The sequence below is a fragment of the Ciconia boyciana genome, chromosome 10 (genome assembly GCF_034638445.1).
Source record: "Ciconia boyciana chromosome 10, ASM3463844v1, whole genome shotgun sequence".
Taxonomy (NCBI): Eukaryota; Metazoa; Chordata; class Aves; order Ciconiiformes; family Ciconiidae; genus Ciconia; species Ciconia boyciana.
The window spans coordinates 33,281,863-33,305,192 of NC_132943.1; the positions used below are offsets into that span (position 1 = coordinate 33,281,863).

The 23,330-nt window shown below is 38.9% G+C and overlaps 1 protein-coding gene across 3 annotated transcripts in view; it reads left to right on the forward strand.

Annotated features, from left to right (window-relative positions):
• The window catches only part of HECW2 (HECT, C2 and WW domain containing E3 ubiquitin protein ligase 2), a 177,983-nt gene that overhangs the window by 118,202 nt on the left and 36,451 nt on the right, over positions 1 to 23,330 (forward strand). For all 3 annotated transcript variants that reach the window (XM_072873878.1, XM_072873877.1, XM_072873879.1), the window contains 8 exons: positions 1,424 to 2,761; positions 4,142 to 4,237; positions 7,922 to 8,072; positions 8,439 to 8,542; positions 12,153 to 12,277; positions 13,770 to 13,955; positions 19,499 to 19,633; positions 22,484 to 22,586. In XM_072873878.1, the coding sequence (XP_072729979.1) occupies positions 1,424 to 2,761; positions 4,142 to 4,237; positions 7,922 to 8,072; positions 8,439 to 8,542; positions 12,153 to 12,277; positions 13,770 to 13,955; positions 19,499 to 19,633; positions 22,484 to 22,586 (2,238 nt within the window). The remainder of the gene's footprint in view (positions 1 to 1,423; positions 2,762 to 4,141; positions 4,238 to 7,921; positions 8,073 to 8,438; positions 8,543 to 12,152; positions 12,278 to 13,769; positions 13,956 to 19,498; positions 19,634 to 22,483; positions 22,587 to 23,330) is intronic.

Here is a 23,330-nt window from a genome sequence, read left to right on the forward strand (position 1 = left end):
TCAGCCTCCTTTTCTCCAGGCTAAACAACCCCAGTTCCCTCAGCCGCTCCTCATCGGACTTGAGACTCTAGACCCTTCACCAGGTTCGTTGCCCTTCTCTGGACATGCTAATCTATCCCATTTGATGGGATAGATTGGGTAATCAAATTAATTTTTTCTCTTCCCTTTGTAACATCTTCACTCTGTAACACCTTCGGCTGAGATAAGCAGTTGCAAGTAAGATTCCACCTGTGCTCTCCTCCCCTGCTAGTGTTACATGCAGATCACTCTGTCCTGTCCCCTTTTTACAGGACTCTGTCCTGCTTAGAACCAAGAATATCTGTTACGGTTATGAGAATACATGCTTCCATTAGGCAATTCTTTTATTTCCCTTTTTTCCTGTTCTGAAGGCAATTAGCAGAACATGGCTGGTACATGATCTGCTAGTGTTACATGTTTATCACATCGTATGTGTCTAGTTACATGTTTATGATCTTAGATTCTCCTTCATTAGACTTGGTATAATCTCTTTGGTAGTGAGATATTGCTCTATCTTTTAACTTGATACAATCTTCTTGCCTTTTTTTGTAGCCATGTAGTCCTGCATCTCATTATTATTTTTGCTCTGTCAACATTAAAAAAAATGCTTGTCTTCAGTCCTGTTTGTTGTCAGGCACTCTAGTTCACACACTTCACTGTTAAGCTTTTTGCGGACGTTTACAGACATTTGCATCTGGATTATTCAACTCTGTGCCTGTTTAATTCCCATGTGGGGAGTTACCATCTTATCTCTCAAATAAGATGGCTTATTTTCATTTCCCTTTTATATGTATTACCATAGCATACCTAATATCTCATGAACTTTACGTAGGTAGATTCCCATTCTTTACAGTGGGAAAGTCCTGTAAATTAACTCAAAATAAGTGTTGTGTATATAAGTTGATATCTGTACACAATTAACGATTCCTCATGTGATCTCAGATGCTGATTTGCATGCTGCCAAGGGTGTAATGACAGCTGGTGTCAGTGACTGGCTTTGTGTAAGTCCTACTTTTGGATATGAGAGGTACGCTGTAGAAAACTGGCTCCTTGTTTGCGAGGCTGGTTTTACTGACAGTTTGGCAAGATGCTTGGCAGTGCTCTGTCTTTTGAAAGCAAAATGGGAGTCCTTTAAAGTCATACTTCTCACCCCTTAAATTTTCTATATCCTACAAAATAGTATAGACTTATACATAGAAAAATCTGTAATTGCTCTTATAACACTGTAGATGCCTCTATTGTTTTAATTGTATTTTCTTCCCTTAGTTGTCTGATTGAAATAAGCAAACATCTTGAAAGATGTGTATTTTTATATCACTTCTGTGTTCTTCTGTGATGCAGACAAAGTAGAAGGAACTGTCTGTTCCTGCATTGTGTTTCACATTCAGTCTTTGTGTCTCTGCAGATGCTTCACCAGAAACAGTTGGCACTTTGCTAGGAGTGAACTCTGTAAATGGAGACTTGGGGAGCCCCTCCGACGATGAGGACATGCCAGCAGGTCATCATGATACATCTACAGTGTGTTCCAATGGTCCGCTCCTTGAGGAATCTTCTGGAGAAGTAATCCGGAGACACCCTTTAAGGACTAGTACAACTCTGGAAACGGACCAGGATGAGTTGACCTCCGGTGCTTCAAGATCATCGCCTACTAGAGGTCGCCAGGATTCCCTAAATGACTATCTGGATGCAATAGAACACAATGATCATGCCAGACCCGGGATGTCTGCCTGTGGTGAGCGTCCACGTGGAGCCTCCCCAAAACTGAGGAGTAGCTTCCCTACTGACACAAGACTTAATGCTATGCTTCACATTGACTCAGATGAAGAGGAGCATGAGCTACATCAAGACCTGGGTTTTCCATCTTCCTTGGAAGACGATGGTGGTTTAGTAATGCTTAATGGTGCTACAAGAAATGTTGAAAGAAACGGTTTAAGTTACTCGTCAGATCAGGTAATGCAAGGGCCTGCAGAGAATGAAAACGTTTCAGCCTCTGAAGCTCCTTTGCCATCAGCTGATGACCAGCCAGAGACTCTCCCAGAGCTTCCATCATCACAGTTAGCAGGAGGTGAAAGCCTGCAAGGTTCTCAAAGTGAAGCACCAGCAGAACAGGCTGGCAGGGAGTCGTGTGCCACTCGGGAGGCAGAGCAGCCTCCTAGCAGTGCGGACGCAGGAGCTGCTGATGCCGCTGCTGGGAGCAGAAGGGGTGTTAGTGAAACGGAATCCATTGATCAAGGGTCTGAACCTTCACAGATGTCATCAGAAACTGAGCAGAGTGATCCTGCTCGCACAGAAAGCGTCAGTGAGGCTAGTACTCGGCCAGAAGGGGAGAGTGATGTGGAAGGGGCAGACAGCTCTTGCAACGAAAGTGCGACTGTGCGACGTTCCTCAGTTGAAATGCGGTGTTCTTCTTTTGAAAGTGCCAGGTTTCCTGAGACTCCGGCCTTTTCTTCTCAGGAGGAGGAAGAGGGAGCTTGTGCCACCGATGTGGCTAGAATTGAGCCAGGTGCTGAAACACAGGACTCTGCAAGTACTTCTGGTTCTCTACCTGCGGTACGGTTACCTCAGGAGGAAGTACAGGAGGCTGAGGCAGGTGAATTACAAGACCAAGAGGAAGCAGCAGAAATCTGGCAAAGAAGAAGCCTGCAGGCAGCAGCTGCCCATAGCCAGTCTCAGGATGAAGAAACTGAAGAAGCCCAAGCAGCTTGTGAGGGTGCCACAGCACAGGTTGAAGGAGCTACTGGAGGTAATAACTGCAGGAAGCACTTTCTGAAGTGACCTTCTGCAGCCAGTAAAAATTATGTAAAAAAATTAACATCTGAAAATAAAGATCTTCATTTCTCAATTTCATTATCTTTCAAGATTTTTTTGTTTTGTTTTGTTCCTTTGAGATTTATTCCCTTCTTGAAGAGACTCTTGGGAGTTTTGATTTAACAAAAAATCAAAACTGAAATATCCAAGACATGTTTATTTTGAAACGGGATATATTTTAATTCTTGAGAGAGTAATGAGAAGGAGGATGAAGAGGAGGAAAGAATTCCGTAATATTACCCTGCTTGCTAATCAAAATGGTAATGGAGGGAGATAATCCCCAAACTATGAAATGCAAACTAGAATTTATATTTGGGTCTTTTCTTTGGTGTGTTTATAGGGGAAGAAAATATACACATATATTAGCATTAAAACATAAAGGTAATCAAAAGAAAGGGGAAAAAGAAAAGAATTGTTTTTTAGTCACACTTCAGGCTGTTTATCTTCACTTTCCCAGTCCCTTATCTGTGTAGACACATCCTAGCACAGCTGGAACCATGGGAGGAGAGGAATGTGTTACTCAAGTTAACACTGTGAAACTCTTGCCAATTGTAAAATTATTTTAACAGTTTAGAATTTTGTGTCTCACTAAAATCACTGAAAGTAGAAATGTGTCCCTAACGGATTGTTTCCAAGCACATTTCACAATGGATTATCCACTGTAAAATTTCTTCAGGAATTGAAGTGGATCTAATCAAGTGGATGCATTCAGATTGGATTTCTGAATGTGTCTTTTTCATAACATTCCAAAAGTTTTAGGATCTATTAATTTCTTCTCTTCGTAAACAGCTCTTTGATTTGGAAAGCATAATTTTGGTATTTGTTTCAAATACTGTCAATATGTGCTTTTACATAATTTTCTAGACATTTGGGACTCTTATTATTAGGTGTCAGGTAGCACTGTGTTTTGCAGATCAGTGTGGCTGCAGCAAGGAAGTCAATGGACAGTTTCAGCTCCCACTCTTACAGCAGGTTTCTGTGGTGGCCAGGTGGAGCTTTGTCCTTGTCCCTTGCTGGAATATGGCTCTGGCACATGCTGTTGTTTCTGTGCCCTGGATTCTGCTGGTCACAGGTGGATGCGGCACATCCCAAGAGGTGACATTTTCAGGACCGGGACTGCAGCGCATCCCAGAGAAATCACTTACCCAGAACTGTAGGCATAACTTGTTTTGTCCCCCAAAATAGATGACCATTAGATATATCCTAAAATATGGTAGTTCTGCAGAACCTTTAGCATGTCTTGCTCACTTTAGAGGCAACTCTAGGGCTTCCCCACATTGACTGAAAAAATAATTTGTGGGCATTTTGATTCCAGGTTCTCAAGCCAATGGCCATCAGCCCTTGAGGTCGCTGCCTTCGGTACGTCAGGATGTTAGCCGGTACCAGAGAGTGGATGAGGCTCTACCACCAAGTGAGGTTCTTCATACTTTAATTGGGGGATAGGCTGCCTGGATCTCATTACTGAGATCCCATTAAATTTCTTTCTTAAATGTGAGAACTGAGAATGAACAGCTGAGAAGTTCTAAGTGAGGAGTGATGATGATGAAGTCTACTGCTGTTTTGTAAAAGGCATTGTGCTCAGTCTGCAAACTATCAGGATGTGTTATGATAATTATACCTGGTGTATACAGACTTGCTAAGTGATTATCGGCTGGGATAGAGTTAATTTTCTTCCTAGTAGCTAATATAGTGCTAATAAAGGAGTCAGGAATTCAGATATTTAGTGTAAAATGAATAGATCCTTATTTCACAGTATGGAATGAGACTGTGTTTGCTCTGTAATTGGAGAGGGTAACTGGAAAGAGCCTGATAGCAGAACACAGATATAACTGTGTATTGGAAAGCCAGGGTGATGAGAAGATTTTGCTCCCTGCTGCTTCTGTTATAATCAGCGCATATAACAAATTAGTCCTGGTTGCAGATCATAAAGTTAATTAACTGCCACCTCAGTAAACCAGTATTATTTTTTACAAAATTGTGCCTGGGAGACATATATTCCAGTTGCATTTTTATCACTTTTCATACTGAAAAAGACAGAGAACATTATGGGAAATACTCAGAGATCAGTGTAATAAAAAGAGAAATGCATAGAGCTAGCATAGTACCATGGTTTATACATAGATTACTTTTTGTGTTTCAGAAGCAAACTATACACTACAATAACTACTTGGAAAAACTGTTGGAATGTTAATGGAAAAGGTTTGGCTGTATGGTATTCTAACATTTCTGACATTTGCTGGGATTTTACAGAGTCATGCATGGGCATGCATATACACATCACCCTTTTACAGTCAAAGCCCAATGCAATCTTTATGTAGATCATTCATTTGCTAATTTGAATAAAATCTTAAATACTAATTGTTGCCTAGATTCAGTTTCTCTCCAAAGCTCTGCTTTCAGATATGTAACAGTTTTTAAATTTTAATAGTGAAAAAGTAGAGAAAACATTTTGAATATGATTTTGAGTTATAAACTATAATTTCTTTGTAATTTGAGTTGTATTCTATTTGTTGTTTCACCAGAATCTGAAAGTAAGAAAGAAAAATAGGTGTATTTCTTTCAGTTGTGTGTAGGTTAAGTTAAAGAACAAGAGAAAGAACTGAAATATTTATCTAGTATTTCTGTCTATAACATGCAACATTATGCTCCGATTCCTACATTCCTAGGGAAAAATCAACAAATAAACTTGACCACACAACCCTGATGAATTACAATTTTGCAATTCAGCAAGCTAAGTTATTTGTAACACATTTGACTAACAACAATTTGACTAATGGAAGATATCCTTGTCCATCACAACACTGATGCAGGTGCTTTACTTTAGAAGCCATTGCCCAAGTGTTTAAACTTATGTATTTAAAATTGAATGCAGGCAAAAATGCTTTTCTTCTGCAAGACTACGTTACAGAAATGGTGCCTGTGTGTCAGAATTGGACATATAATCACCACAAGAAAAATCTCAACTATTATACAGTGGTTTAGGGTTTGCCATTTAAACAGAATAACAAATTCACAAATTTCAACTGGTTTTTTGGGTTTTTTTTGGTTGTTGTTTTGTTTGGGGTTTTTTATTTGGTTGGTTGGTTTTTGGTTTTTTGTTTGTTTTTCTCCCCCCTCCCCCCCCCCCCCCCCCCAAACAATTCTGTCCTTCCCAGAATACTTCCATGTTTTGTTTTGTTTACAAACTCTGGTTAAAAATTTTGGGTATTTTTATTTCATCAGAAGATACTACTTTTTTGAAATGGGACCTTTGCACAGGAACATCTGTTTCAATCATTTTTTTTCTTTTTAAAAAACGGAAACGTTTTTCAGAGAATGTTGGAATGTTTCAGTTTGCTTTTTTGAGATATAAATTAAATTATTTTTTAAATAACTTTCAAATGTGTTATATTTTGAATAGCAAATACAGTGATTACGCCATAAGCTTTGTATTGATGTAATTTTGTTTATTTTTAAACTTGTATTTTAAATTTACAGTATAATACAAAATTTGGAATTTTCTCTCCTGGAATGGAAATGTGTTCCTTAAACGGTTCTCTTTAGTCCTATCCTATTGTGCTGGTTTTTCTTTCCTTCCTCAGAGCTTACTTTTCTACATAGCTCTTGTTCACAGCAGAAGTGCTTTAAATACTAACAGGCTGTTTTGATTGTGCATCATAAAGGTAGAAGAGTAATTTGCATTGTGGCCAGCTAAAATACAGAGCTGTCGTGTGGAGATGACACAATGAGTTTATCTCAAAACCTGCCTTTCCTCCCTTTTCGTGAGTCGGCTCAGGCCCTACAGTGTAATGCAGCGAGCCACTTGGCTGCCTCCAAGAGCTGACAGAAGCCATAGTACGCATATAGCAACAAAGCCTGAGGTTTTAAGGCTGTCTGTATTCAATACTTTACAGTAGAATTTAGTTCTCCTTCTCTGCTGTCAAGACATTTTTATGCCCTCTTTCCTCGTGGAGCAGCGGTCATTTAGGATTGGTTGCTTGCCAGCGGTTTTTAAAATGTTACTGCAGTGACTGATGTTTCCACCTAGACTTGCAGTATAGAAAGTCTCTTCTAGAAACCTTCTGAGCTCTCAAAGACTGTTTTTCAACTGATGCACTAAATGGTTTGCACATTTTCTGCAGTTGCTAGTGCCCAAGAATCAGGCATGTCTGTTTCTGTATATAAAATATCTTAATACTTTTTTTATTATTATGTGGCCCCCAGCCATGATCAGTGTCTTGGTATTTTGCTCATTTTATAACCAGTTATTAGGTAGACAGCGTTTCTGATCCCAAAAGCTTATGAACTAAGGCCTAGGTGTTGTAAAGCACCTGGTTTCTGCTGCGCACGGAGAAGCCAGATGTGGTTGCGGAAAGGTCCCAGTGTCTTCATCTCTGCTGTCCTGGTGTGTCTCCACGGTCTAGACTTCTAACATTGTCTGTAGCTTGTGTTGTAAAACCAGTGGACAGCATTATAGTTACCGCTTGCACAAGAAGTTGAATTTGCTATGATATTTGCAGAATCGGCAATTCTGGAACATGCATTTAGTATATGAAGGAGTTTGATTGTTATAATTGTCCATCTTCTCTGGCAGGTCTGCTTACCTTTAACATAGGTACATGTAAACCCAGGAAGAGCACTGGGATCTGTTTTATTACCGTTTACTCCTAGCTGGGGAAAAACAATGACAGGTGTCAAGCTTTGCAAGGTTTTTGGTACTTATCCATTGGCCTTTTGCACTGGAAATAACCCTCGGAGATAGGATCTTTAATTACTTCAGTCCAAGAGAATTAGACTAAGTATCCTGATACTTTCTTTTTTTTTTTTTCTGGACAATTACTGGTTAGTGGGAAGTAGAGGAGAGAAAGGAACAGAAATTATTAGATATGGATTCCACAGAACCTTAACTACAATGGGGAATTTGATTTATGGGATAAAATAGGGAAAAGCCATGTCTCTTAACCCTTTAGTAAGAAAGTTCTGTGCTGAAGTCATCCTGCAAAAGAGAAAGAGAAACTTGGAACAATAGATTCCATTACAAAAGTGACAGAGCTAAAATAAAGAAATAAATAAAACCTGAGCCCTCCATAGTTCACAGTATTTTATTGCTACTTAGACTGGGAGGCTCGAATTGACAGCCATGGACGGATTTTTTATGTGGACCATGTGAACAGGACGACAACATGGCAGCGACCCACAGCCCCCCCAGCCCCACAGATTCTCCAGAGGTCAAATTCCATACAGCAAATGGAACAGCTGAATCGGCGGTAAGAATTACCCTTCTTGTTTGTGAATCGTGTGCTTGCAAAACTGCATTCACTATTGTAAGACTGAGTATGAAGACAGGGTCACAGTTGCTACTGCAGCTGGCCATATGTATTTATTTTTATGTGGTTGTGCCTTTTAATTTGCATGTGGGCTTCTAGGGCTTTTGTATTCCACCTGTGTTCATAAGCTGTGGCTAAAAAAAAATCTGATACCGGTTTTCAGAAATTCAAAAGGCTATTAATGCAGAAATTAGAGGTCAATGTATACTAACCTACATGGCAGAAAAGATGGGCAAGCTCCCTCAGAGCCAGGATTGGATCACAGTTACTGTATACTATATCTAAAGTCCAGTTTTCTAACCCTAGGTACCAGAGCATCCGAAGAACAATGACTAACGACAGGCCTGAAGAGCATACAAATGCCGTGGATGGAGCTGGAGAGGAAACTGACTTTCACCATTCTAATGCAGGTTAAAAAAAAAAAAGATTTCCCCCCCCCCCCCTTCTAAAGGGAGCACTCATCTCGTAGATGATTTAATGAGTGGCATAAGGCAGAACCTAACTTCTGCCCCTGGAAGTCTCGGTGAAAATGAAACCATTTGTTTTTATTGCTGTCTAGTTTTTGAAGATTATGGCTCAGCCTGTTCAATATGCTGAAGAGATGAATGTGAGATTCAGAGCATTTTTCTGTCAGTACCTGACTAAGTAAAAATATAGGCAGGACATTTGTAGTGAAAAAGTATAAAATTGTGTTGTCTGGGTTACAAATATTTTGAATCTGCTACTACATTTTGCAATGATATAATATAGGACTCGAAAGGACTTTGGGCAGTCACCGGCTTCATCTCTGTGCTGAAGATAGGTAGGATGAGCTGTACCTAAACCATACTTGGCAAATGCGATCTCATGTGTTCTTATAACATGTTCTCCAGTTGATGGACATTCTGTAACTTTTTTAGACAGTCTGCTCATGTCGTTTCTCTTATAACGCATTCTTAAATCTGTTACTTCCTAGTCTTTCCTTGTGGCTTGTGTTTTTAGGTCTCCAATGATTTTGTTGGCCTACTCAGGATTGTCTCAGTTGGTCTGCAGTTCCCGAGGAATATTTCAGAAAATTAAATAAAGCTATGACTCTGCTGGACTGCAGAGACTGCAGAAATGTCACATGTCTTATGTACAAGACTCCTTGTACATTCCTGCATATTTTTTTTTTTCTGATAGTTTGACACAAACCACCAGTGTTCAGTTTTGATCTGCTAAAATCAGGTCCAGAACCTTGTGTGCAGATCTTTGGCACAGATGTCTGTTTTTCATCTGGTGCAGTTGTGCAGTTCTGGTTTCATTTGTGCAGTTGATTATCCCTACCTGTACTCAGGTCTTTGCACTTTTCTAATGTGTCACTATGGTTTTGAATCTTGTCCATCCTGCTGTCCAAGTACTGCAGCATCTCCTAGTTGGAGCAAGTTCTGTCCTCCCTATCCAGTCATTAATAGAAATAATTAATAGGACCAGACTCAGACAGATCTGAGTGAAACATCACTTGGTGTACTCTTTCAGTTTGACATAAATCATAACTGCTTTTCAGTACGTTTTTGCAAACTGCTGCATACCCCTCTCCAGGTGGTTTCATCTGTTTCAGTTAATTTTCTCCCCCAATCATGTAAACAGTATTAAAGGCCTTATTAACATCAAGATAGGTGACCTTTAGACCACTTGAGTACTAGAAAATAACTTTGTTAGTTTGCTATGATTAATTCTTCAGAAATCCTGGTTATTTGTGTTTCTCCACCTTGCTGTCTTCTCGTTGCTTTAAGTAGTTTGACAATTAGTTCATGTGTCTGTCTGAGAATAGAAAATATGTCAACTCATCTATAGTTTCCTTCATCCTTTTTCTACTTATTCTTGAAAATGGATACAAAATTTATCCCGTTTCTTTTCTTCTCAGAACTCCCTCAGACCTCTGAAATAACCACCAATGTCTCAGAGATTGCTTCACCTAGTTTCCTAAGTATGTTAGAGTACAATTCATCAAGCCCAAAGGGGTTGAAAATCTCTGATTTGTACCACAGCCTTTAACCTGCTCTTTACTAATTCTAGCCTAAGAAGAAAGTTCTCGTTCTTCTCCTGTTTTTTAGTTCTTCTGGTTGTCTGGTTGGTGTTAACTTTTTGAATGAAGACAGAAGGAAAGATCTTTTTTAATGAGCTCTAAGCATCATTACTAGTTTTTCTACTTGTTAAGTGGTTCTCTCCTTGGTCGTCTTCCTACTACTAATTTACTAATAAATTTATAGAGTTAGTTTGTTACCTGTCCAGTCCCTTGTGTAGTTGTGTGTTATTATGTGCTTTGGCTTTGTCTCTAGATGCTCTTTATATTCTCTTATAATACTCTTTCCTAAATTAGTCTAATACCCAAGCAATGCCACCCTTTCTTGAGTTTCAAGTCGTAGAACTTGTGATTTAGCCAAATGCTCCCTTTATATTTTTTTCTTTACTTCTGCCTTAACCTTTTCCTTTTCTATCTTTGTGCACGTGCACGTGCAGCTAGATGGTTTGTTGTGCTATAAATAAATCAGCTTAAAGTGAATTCAGGCTAAACCCTAATCAGCAAGTTCAGCTGAATAAGCTTTTCCTAAATCAAATTCATAAGCATCTAAACTGCAAGAAAAACCCACCTGGTGACACATTCTGGCTTCCAGATTACCCAGACTATGACAGTGGACCTACCTGCAGCATGTCACAGCATCTTCCAGGGTGTGAGAAGTGACTGGTGTACACCCAAGTTTTTATACCAATACAGAGTTGACATGCAACCGCAGTGCATGCCTGGAAGACACTCCTAGCCCAAGTATTCAGACGTAGCTTCAGGGGTCTTTATGCTACACTGCTTTCGCTCCATAGACATGCCTCATGTGGGAGGGCTTGCGGTCTGTTGTTTCAGAAGTGTCTCTAAAAATCCTCTTGTTCATTTACTTTTCCTTTACTTATTACCCTTCCGTTTTCTGGTTTCCTCTAATGTATCACAATGTATCAGAATGAATGTCTTTATTTTCCCCATTCCCTTTTTTCCATAATGTTTACCTATCCGTATTTAAAATTTTACTCTGTCTTTGTTCTGTTCTCCCTCTTTTTTATTTTTTTTTCTCACTTTCCCCTCAGTTTAGAGTCTCATTGACTGCCTCTATTCTCCTTTCTCTGCCTGTGGGTTATTGTTCTTTTATATCCATGGTAGCTGTGTTCTACGTGATTAATGTTCATTTGATGGGGAAGTATGCAAGTATTGCAATATGTAAAAGAAAGAAACTGTGAAATGTAGAAGATGGCATACATTTTGGAGTAAAAACACTGCAGACCCAATGTGAATTTGCAATTTTTCACTACATTAAAATATGCATCCAAATGTCCTGTTGATTTTCAAAGATAACGAGGGGGAACAGTTTTAATGTCGTAGCAAATACCACTCATAATATATTTTCAGTTCCTGGTACTGTTGAAAAATCAGTGAACTTTTACAGTTGCTAGGAGAAGACCCAAATGTTTACTGAAAGTTGAAACTTGAAAGGTACTTCCTTGACAATGTGTTTCTTACCTACATAAGCTGCTTAAATACTGTATCAGGATTGGGGCTGTGTTAATGGCAGTGATTTATTATTTTTTTTTAAAGGACGAATGAAACATTTTTAAGTGTACAATGACTTTTTTATCCATTAGTTAGCATTTAAAAAATAACTTATCTGCATACAGCTACAGTATAGCAATGTAGGCATGCCACAGGGACCTTCTTACATCTTATACACAGGCACATGTTTGGTAACCCAAATAATTGGACATGATTTTTTTTTTTAATGATTGTTCACCAAAAGCAACAAGTAAAAATCACTAAACTAAAATTGTGATATTTTCAGGAACTTCAGTGCTATGTTAGAAGAAATTCAGGTACACTTATGTGAAGAATACTTAATAAATCTGAAATAATTGTATACTTAGTGCTTTTCTTGCTTGTGTGATTCAAATCGATATAGTTGTTTGCAGTGATGTTTTGTTAATGATTATTACTGTCTTTGTCATTCACTTTGCTGTTAGATTTTCGAAGAGAGAATGTGCTGCCTCACTCTACCTCCAGATCCAGACTTACTTTATTGCTCCAGTCTCCCCCTGTGAAATTCCTTATCAGCCCAGAGTTCTTTACAGTGCTGCATTCTAACCCTGTAAGTATAGTGTCTACAGCTGAAAGACTTTCATAAATACATGCTTATAAATATACTTGTCTTTCATACAAAGATATTGCTCAGTGTTTGATGCTAAGATATTGGTAGTCCATAGGCAGGCTGGATAAATTCAAACACTCATCATCATTCCTTGCAATTGGTGGGCTGTCAGAGTTGCCCTAGTTGGCATTATAGCTTCTACAGTTCTTATTTTTCACTCAATTTTTCATCTTTCTTATGATACAAAACTCATTTGTTTATCGAAGCAATAGCTTTCTTACTGTGCTTTGCAGAGGGTGAGAGACAATTCTGAGAATGAAAGTGATGCTTATTTTTTAAGATCACTTCACTGTTTATGGGATGATTTGTTTCCCAGACTGCCTGGTTTGTATCAAAATATATTAGAGATCACACTGAACAAAAAAGCATCTTAATATATATTTTCCTTTTCTGTTTTGCCTGTTCTTCAGTGCTTCTTCTTATATAGTGGGGTTTTTTTTCCCAATGTTTCTTTTCCTTTGTGTAACAGGATGTATAGTGTAAAGAGAAGTAATGGAATTAATAATTTGTTGTCTGCAAGCACATTTGTTAATAATTCAGTGTTTTTTAAATTACTGGTCAGTGTTAGTTTGGTTTTGATATATATGTATGCTTGTCCTTATCTGAATAATTCTGCTCAGCTTGCATAGCTTTATCTTGAATATATGAAATAGGACGGAGGTAGATAAGACCTCTGGCCAGGGAGCAGCAGTGCAGGGGCACAGAGTGATTTAGGCAGCAGCACAGTGCAATAGGAGGCCCTATGTCTTGGCTTCTGTCTATTGCTAATGCTGAGAGAAAGACCTGGTTTCTGGTTGGCTGGGATTTTTTGGAGGAAAAGGCATTAACTGTTTATTTTCCTCTTTTATTTAAGTTTCCCCTATTTCTCAGTGCTCTCCTTTTACTCTCTTATTTTAATTTTATTACATAAATTACACATGGACATGCAATGATAGGGTATTTTTGAAAAAAATCAATAAGTGGAAACAATATTTATGTAGTTTTGTGATAAATTCTACAAGCTTATGTATCTCTGTCCTGCAGAAAACCTTACCAGCTTTATTGCTGTATTCTGTGACTGCATTTGACTCATTATTCCAGAAATTAAAGAATATCTATGAAATCTCTACATTTAAAGCAATTTTAATGTTATAGGATTCTTCACAGTTCCAGGGACAAGTGTGGTAAATGGAATCTGTAATATATGTCACACTTTGCTGAAGTGAGTCGATTATGAAATTTTGTATATCTGAGGTAAAATAAGAAACATTGAACACTTATTCCAGAATCTCAGATAGAGGGCCATTTTTCTATACTGTCGTTGCTTAGTTGGAGATAATTTTTAAGGTTTTATAGGTGATTAGATCATTTATTTACAGTGGAAATGTTGTCTTTTGTAGTAAGAATAAATTTTGTCTTTTAAAAGTGTTTCCTTTTGTTGTTTGTTTTTCAGAGTGCCTACCGCATGTTTACAAATAACACGTGTTTGAAGCACATGATCACCAAAGTCCGGCGAGACACCCACCATTTTGAGCGCTACCAGCATAATCGTGATTTGGTGGGCTTCCTCAACATGTTTGCTAACAAACAGCTGGAGCTGCCGAGAGGTTGGGAAATGAAACATGACCATCAGGGCAAGGTAACTGTAATGCACATGCAGCTCTGTTGAGTGCTTGATCTTGGATGTTGTGATGTCAGAACTCAGTTGGTTGCTCTTAAGAAGAGCATAAGCGCACCTAGTTCTCCAAATGTAAAAGGTGCGCATTCTTTTCTCCTGCTTTTGCCAAAAGAAGATTGGAATTTCTCATCTGTGCTGACAAAGCATTATATGAAAGGAGGAGATGATTGATAAATGGGTCTTAATCATTACAAGGAAAATTGCTAGAAAATCTGTAGCCTTTTACTGTGAAATAAGTTGCTTAGATTCCCTTGGATGTTTAAAACTTCTTTTGAAAAGAATTATCTACTGTGTAAATACAGGCAGTTCAGTGAAGTTCTCTGGAGTTTTGCCTGTGTACTCATAAGATACTTGAGATGTAAAGTTACTTTATTGTTATCTACCAAATTTTATTTAGTTATTGTTGAACCATTTGTATTAGCTTTTTTTCTTGTTTAACTGTCAAGGTTTTCCTTAGGGCTTTTTTTGTTTTCCTCCTTCAACCTCAAAGTCTTGAGTGGAATTCATTAGCGTGCATTATTTATGCTTTTTTCTTTAATAGCTAACCATTTTCCGAGGTGAGTCCTTTACCCAACTGCTAAGTAGATCGAGTGTTCATCAGTTTCTGAGATAAAATGGATGCACTTAAGACTGGGATAGCCCTGGGGATGATCACTATTGGTTATGTATTGGTTAACAGGAAAGAAATTGTGGGTAGTGAGTTTCATTAATAGGGATCTTGAATAGTTGCAAGTCTTACTGCTTTTCAAAACAGGTATCACTTTTCAATTTCTAACAAAATATTTTAAAATCAAAGAACAGACACATTTTTATAGTAGTAATGTAATTTTAATGTAACTTTAAACTAGTGTGTCCTTACTATCTAGAATATGATTTTCTTTGCAGAAGATAGGAGGGTTAAAAATAGACTGTGATTAGCATGTGAGGAAGTGATAAGGCTATCAGTTCGTGAGTCGTCCTAATTAGGACTATAGGCATATTAAGCTTCTCAGTTCTTATGTTTATCAGTCTTGGTATGGTTAGCTGTGACTGTCCATATAAATAATGATCTTGATGCTTGAAAAGATTACAGGCAGATTCTAAACCGAAGGGTAGAAAAAGGACTTGAGGGTTGTTCTCTTCTCGGATTTATTAACTCTGGAAAGCACTGTGTTTTTTCATTAGAAACACAGTTAGGAATGTGCAATTATACTCACCTTGTTCTTTGCCTCCCTCACTCTTTTCAGTTTTAAGTTATTCTTTTTCTGTTCAGCTCGTCAGAGGCCCATTTTCTCCTGAAGAATACAGCAATTTTCAATTGACTTTAATAGGCACTCCATAGAGAGAATTAGACCTTTGGATTTCTGGTGTGGTATTTGGTAACTCTGATGCTACCACAACATTAATCAACAAGAGGAAGCACTGAATAAATCCCCACTGGGATTTCTTCACTTTGAATTAGGCTCAGTATTGTTCATTTTCATTATATTGAATTGTCTTTGTCACAAGTAGCTCTTGTGGCCAGTAGAAAAGCCTATTCAGCACTCAAGAGATATGATGGCCAGTACATGGTGAGACCAGTGCTTGATGAGACCAAACTGAAACCGGACCTGCCTTTATTAAAGCATAAAGCTAAAGAGAAGCAAGTAGAAATTAGCCATGCCACAGTATATAATTATATTTCCTTTCCCTGGCTACTCTTTCCTGCTGAGACAAGGTTTTGCTTTATTTTTCCAAGTGTTTCATAGTAAGAGGCTTGATGCTCTTGCTCACAAGGCACAGTGATCGTTCTGACCCTTATGCAGTGCTGAGTAGTAAAGTTTTTACTCCTCAGTGTCAGTGCGGTCCTGGTTGCTTGTCCTCTTTGCAGGCTGTCTTCCAAGGTCAGCTGGGGACTGCCTACCTCTGAACTCGCTTCAAAGCTGCACAGCAAAGCCCAGTTGCCTACTCCTCTTTTACTCCTCTGTGTATCCCCTACAGACAATAAAATCTGTTTGGCATGCAGTTCTCCCTAAAAGGTCTGGCATAACTACGATGTAGTTTCTGATCGGCATTACAGATGAACCTTCATCAGTCGCTGACCACAGGGAGGCAGAAGACCACTGGAAAAGGTGGTAGCAGGAAGCATTATATAGGCTAGATAGGTCCCTGAGCTGAACGCAGTCTGATAACTTTGAAGTTCTGTGTTGCTGCATACACATGTGCATACACACATGTATATACAGATAAGCACCCCAGTGCATTTGTGCAATATGTGTAAGCACATGTTCATATTTTAAAGCCAGATGCAAATGTATGTACTTTTTAATTAGATCGCTGCAAGATGCACAAATGCATAATAAGTTATTGTAGGATATTTATTTTTTGTTTTTTCTTTCTACAATGAAAGAATCCATTGTAATTGATTACTAATGTCTTCAATAGGAAGAAAAGGTATTTTAGGAAGCTTCCTAGACTTCAATTGGAAAGATAACTTGGGCAACTATCCGTGCTTAATGGGCTAAATGTAGTTTTGGCACTACCCATCTTACATAAGCCTCTTCAAGCATCACAGATTTATGGATTATAGCTAGACAGGAGTTATGAGAGGAATTTTTTTGAAAGGAGACTGTGAGCCTCACTGTATTTTGAGCTGTGTGCCAGTGTCCAGATTAGCCCAAAGCTTTGAAGCTCTAATAATTATCTTCACTGAAGCTTCTAAGTAGTAATTTATGCTTTATTTTAAAGTAGGCTGCTACTAGCTGGCCTGCAAGCATTCATATTTAATAAGACATGATTGTCTTTAGCTTAATGTTTAAACTGAGTTGTTTATTTAAATGTAATGCTAAGAAACACTACATGCAATATTAGATTGCTGCATTAACTCAAAGAACTGTGTAGTGCAAACCTAGGTCATACTTTCTCCTATATTGAATTAGTACCTTTTTGTTCCCCCAAGTGATTTTACAGTATAATGCTGACTTAATGAAATCAATCTTTGTTTTGATGAAAGTGCTTCACATCTTATAAATACACATAGACCAGACTAGATAAAATGGTAGATACAGGGACATTAAAAAACCCCCCTATACCAACCACATGCTAATAATAAGTGAAATAACCCTATCGATCAGGAACAAAATTTTCAGAAAGCCTGAATATGTTCCAGCAGCCTCTTCCAATAATTTTCCAGGCCCAAAACTGAAATTTCAAAATGACTTTCATGCTGCTTTCCCACTGGTTTCATATTCTTTAATCTGTATACTTGCGCTGCTGGTGATGTCATTATTTGCCAAGGTGAACAAGTCCTGCATCAGGCTCAAACGTTGCAATTAAAATTGCATTTATTGAATACACTTTATAGTTTTTGAGCTGTGGAACAGTCAGTTTCACTTGCGTATCTGTAACTATGTCAGATGATCAAAACAGAGTTCTTCCTTACTGTTCAGGTAATGTGATTCCTTGCTTGTAGGCACAGGTTACAGGTACAGGCGATCGCTGTTAGGGCTGGAGGAGGCTTGCTGCCCTCTTCTGGAGTGTTTCTAAGGTTTTGCAACTGGTGTCCCTCCATATGCTCCCCTTCCTTGGGAAATGGAAGTGTGAACGTTTTCTCCCCCCACAATCCATAATGGTATTTAGTTGCTGTATAGCGTGACACATTGGTTTGTCTACCTACTTTCATAGCTGTCGTGGTTTAACCCCAGTTGGCAACTAAGCGCCACACAGCTCCTCGCTCATGTCCCCCTACCGTGGGATGGGGGAGAGAATCGGGGAAAAAAAGTAAAACCTATAGGTTGAGATAAAGACAGTTTAATAGGACAGCAGAGGAAGAGAAAATAATAATAATGATGATAAATGAATGTACAAAACAAGTAATGCACAATGCACTTGCTCACCACCTGCCAACTGATGCCCAGCCCGTCCCCAAGCAGTGATCGCTGCCCCCCAGCCAACTGCCCCTAGTTTCTATACTGAGCACGACGCCATATGGTATGGAATAGCCCTTTGGCCAGTTGGGCTGTGCCCCCTCCCAGCTTCTTGTGCACCTGGCAGAGCCTGGGAAGCTGAAAAGTCCTTGACTAGTGGAAGCACTGCTTGGCAACAACTAAACCACCAGCATGTTATCAACATTGTTCTCATACTAAATCCAAAACACAGCACTATACCAACTACTAGGAAGAAAATTAATTCTATCCCAGCTGAAACCAGGACAATAGCACTCAGAAGAATTGCATTTTCTCTGGTCTGGCTATACCAAGTAGTCTGAAACAATGATTTCATGAATACTATAATGTGGCATCACTGCCAAAAGAGCCAGTTCTGCTCCCCTCTCATCCCTGGTGGGCTGACCAAGGTTAGAGGAACCAGCAGGGAGAGGGACAAAGAGAGTAATTTTAGCCTGGACCAGCTCCCCAGCTGGCTTCACTGCAGGCTATACAAACACTTGTGCCAGCACAGGGCAGGAAGGGTGCACAAGAGATGAAACAAGTGGTCAGGATGGGGGAAGATGAGAATGTTTCTTTTGCTGACGCCGCAAGACTGAATTGTTTACGAAACTGTGGTCAAAGTACCTCACTGGTATCCAAACACAGAAATGGCTCCCACAGTCCCTGACCACCTCTCTGCTGCTCCAGATTCTTCGATTCCTCAAACCAGATGTCACTTTCCTGTAACTCTCCTGCTCAAAACTGGGATCTTTTTTTGCTACTTCCCCATGTTTCCAGCATTGTGACTGAAAAAACCAGTGTGTTGAAATAGAACAGTGCTGGTTTCCAACTGCAACACTAACACTAGAAAAAGTTTAAATTTCAGGGCTTAGAAACCTTTTTGGTTAAAATTGGACAGAATTATAGGAGGTTTTAATTTTCCAGGATACATGCTCCTGTGACCTTGCTTTCAGCAAACGGCTGACTGGCCAATATGTGGTAGTTCTCACTGGTTGCTTGGTTTAAATGTTTTTGTTGCCATCATCTTAGTGTCCCTGACTAACCTTTCTTTTTTTTTTTTTAAAGGTTAGTGAACTTAGAATACTTGTAACAGGAGGATGGCAAAAATGTCTGTTGGCCTGTAATCATAGTTCATCACAGGATGCAATCATACACTTGACATACATACACCCAATTGTGTTCATAATTATATGGTAAATAGCTCAAAAAAGAGAATGGTTTTGCCACTTAATGACATCTATTTAGATGCTTATAAGGAAATGAAAGGGAGAATACATCAGGATTACTTTTATTAAACATTTAGGTCTTCTCTTCTTGACAATCATAATAAAGCTTCCTACTTCTGATGCTTGTCAGATGAGAATTTCAAAGGTCTTTATAGACGTGAATGAAGTAAGGCATTAAAGAATTAATCCCTTCAGTGAGATGGAAAACTATTATCCCTCTTCTGCTGAAGGGAAATGCAAGCCACAGTAATGTGAGGAAGATTTTCCAAAGCCTCACATCAGTGAATGAAACCTGGATCCTGAATAGACATTAACCTCGGATATAATAAAAAAAGTATTGGCTATAAATTCTCTCTTCTTTCTCCTTCTTTAGGCTTTCTTTGTTGACCACAATTCCCGCACTACCACGTTCATTGACCCCCGGCTTCCCTTGCAGAGTAGCAGGCCCACTAGTGCGTTAGTCCATCGGCAGCACTTAACTAGACAACGCAGCCACAGCGCTGGTGAGGTAGGTTGGACCTGCCCCTTCTCTTTGGGAACCACTGGGTTTTTAGGATCATCCTCTTTGACATTGTTCCATTCACAAGTCCATGTTGTGAGGGGTATGATTCTTCTGTAAGCGTACAGTACTCATCCGTAAATATTTATTATTTTATTTGCTAGGCATTGTTGTTTTTGAAATGTATGATTTCAGAGGAAAAATATCAGACAAGAATTTATCTTACTTTTAATTCGCAGTAACCCCATTTAATCACAGGGGAGCATCAAATTACAGATTACCAGTATCTGTATCCTGTCTTTTGCTGTCAAAATATGTATTGTTGTCTAGCATGGTGTCTGCCAAGTATGTTGATACAACTCTGCAAATAAGAGGCGGGGGGGGGGGGGGGGGCGAGGGGGGGGAAGTGCACGTGTGTATATATATCTAGATATGCAACTTTCCAAATAAGTATAAAAAAATCTTACCACATATAGGCTTATCAGACCGTTATATGCATTTGCATATGTATTTCGTCTCTACTTTCTAAACAGAAATACATGGAAACCACTGTTTTGTTGATGTCACTGTGGACCATTTTCACCGGCAGTCTCCATATTGTTGTTGTAACTTTGTTTTACTTGTGAGCAAGTGTACGTACAACGGCTTCAGTTGTACTTTATTTAACCTCCATACTGTTGGCTGTAAGTTGTCTTTTCAGAGGAGGGCTATTCCATGCCAGGAATTCAAGATAATACAATTTAGAATGGCATGAGAAATGCTCTGATTTATCCTTTTTATAGCTCAGTCTCGTGGCAGATGAAGTTCTGCCAGAGGTCTGTTTCAGAGCAGGCGTGAATCTTCTCTGCCACTTCTCTAACAGGGCTTCCACTGAGCTGCAGCAAGTGAGTGCCATACCACTGCATATCTTGTCATATCCTGGGTGAACATGGTTTAGTCACCCACAATACTTTCCACTCCCTGCCCCAAATGTAAGGTATATTTTACAAATGGTTTTAAATAGTATTTTCCGTCAATTTGGTGATGTGATGTAGGCAATGATGTCTGACAGCAGGCGAGGAAGCTAGAAGTGTCTTCACATAGCTATTTAGATCTTTGATAGGGTAAAGCAAGTATTTCTGTTGTGATTGATTTATAACAGAGCAGAAATAATTTTTTTCTTAACTGTACAAAATATGCACTGAAATTATCTTTCTCTAGGCAGTGTGCAGAAGCTCTGCACTTAAAACAGAGATTCGTGTCAACCGTGCTGCTGAAGTTGTCAATACTGCAAAATAAGTGTAATTTATGCCACCGGAAGTCACCGTATATATGGCCTATACACAGTGCTGATTACCTGTCAAAATTTCCCACTCCATCTAGATAAATGAAATTCCTCAAACCATATTTCTACATGTAATTTTAGAAGTATTTCCTTGATACTGTTACAATTGTAACTTGAATTGAACAGAACTATGATTCCAGATAGGAATCTCAAACATAGCAATTCAATACAGTATTCCCATTCTGGGATTAATGACGTAATTATGTTCATTTATATGCATATGTATGAACCTGAACTTTTGCTTCTGCACTTATGGCTTAAGTATTGTGTATTTGCAGCTGTTTTTGCTGTTTTTAAACCATTGCATCAAGGAACTGTACATAATTGCAAAAGATTAATACTTAATGAAAACAATTCTCAAAATACTTTCTTTGGATTTGCCTTGCCACAAACTTTGATGTTTTGAAGCCACTGACCCAGTTTTTACAGGGAGATGCTCTAAAACAAACATTAACCAGTGTAAGGAATGCCTTTTTAGCTAAAGCTGAACTGCAGTGTGAAGCTGTAGCTAATAATGGCATTCCTTTTCCAACACAGTGCCTACAGGAAATAATTTTTCATTTTCCTGAGAGAGTATTATCAGAGAGCACAAAGATCTTGGGAGATAGCTCAGGACTTTTGCTTCGTGATTTCAGAGACTGGATTTAAAAACCACCTTTATAATTATTTGATCTTCTGCAGTTAGATGTTTTAGAGATCTTTGAAGCTTGGAAGTGTAGTTCAAATGCTAACCATTATGTGTAGGCAGAAGAACTGAGAAGCAAGCATAAAGGTCCAGCAGGATGAAGAAGAGGTTAAACAAAATGTTTTATATAGATAAAATACAAAGTCCTGATACTGTAGAAATGACTGAAGCCTCAGCACACAGGAAACTGCCGAAGTTGCCCTGACATCACAAATGTTACCAGGAACAATTTCACATTGTGGTTCTACCCTAGAAAATGTTCATATGCAACATTTTTTAATCCCAGAAGGTGAACACAAAAAATAAGAACAGTTTTACTGAATGACTGTAGGAAACATATTCTTACCGGTTGTGGACTCATTTGCCTTGCCTGAGTGTGAACTTGCTTCTTTATCCTCCTGCTTCAGCCACAGACTTGTTTCCAGTTCAAATTTAGGGAAACTCCATTCATGCACAGAGGTAATAGAGGTGCTAATGAAGGAGCAGAATTTGATTTTTCAGAACCTTTGATGTGGATAAAGATGTCCATGAAGTACAAAAGACCCTCTGAAGGAATCCCAGTTTGAATTTTTTAGTCCCTTTTCAGAATGGGACTATTATTTAAAAATAGCAATAAACTTTCAATCAGTTTTGATTCTTCATATTAATAGGCACAGTATACTAAATAATGTTTTACTAATAACTGTCATACAACACAGCTGATTTCCTCTGCAGTGGTTACTGGGGACAGTGATCAAGCAAAGCATTTACGTACGTGCTTAGTTTTAAGCTGTATGAGTTCTCACTTTTATGTACCCAAGGACGTATGCTGGCATAGAGACACTCATTGTGGTTACTTGCACGTTTTCAGGTCGGAGAGGACTCCCGTCATTCAGGACCACCAGTTTTGCCAAGGCCGTCTAGCACATTTAATACAGTCAGCAGAGCTCAGTACCAGGATGTGGTTCCAGTGGGTATGTCAGCATACAGCCTCTTCAGAGAAGTTCTCTGTGACTGAGTGTGTCATGTCAGCGTGCACTGCTGGGTTTGTCATTTGGTTGGGGTGGGTTGAAGTTATCATTTGTTATGGTTACTTCTGTCCATCAGCATTTCCCAATTGTTCAGTTGCAACCTGCAGGAATAATACTGAAAAGTGTCTGTGCAGAACCAAATAACCAATGTAAAACTTCTACCTTCCTAGCTTGCTTACTCTAAGCAGTGACAGGAAGAGTTGAAGCCAGTGAGCCAAGTTGTGTCCTAACTGGACTCCGTGTATTCCCAGTGATTTTTGTACAACTGTTGGGCATCTGTTTTGGCAGGATTCCAGAAAGTGTTAATCAGCTTGGAATTAGTCATTAGCTTAACTTCTGTTCTCAGTTACATACAAAGTTACTGACTTCTGTGCCACCAAGAACAGAATTTAGCTTATTGAATCTAACAGCTGTCACATTGTGCTAAATCAAGATAAATTAATCCGATTGACTATAACTGGCTCTTTGTACTGTGGCATGTTTACTTGAAAATCTCTGCTAATTTAAATCCTTCCCCTTGCCATGGACATGGTGTGCGTACACTGCAGGCTCAGCAATCAGTGAGGATTTGATATGGGTGTTTCCAATGACTGTTTAATATTTGAGAATGGATTTCAGTGCAGTGAAAACCAAGGTCCCTGCAATTTTATTCTAGCAATGAATATTCTAGTTCGACCAAGAGCCAAG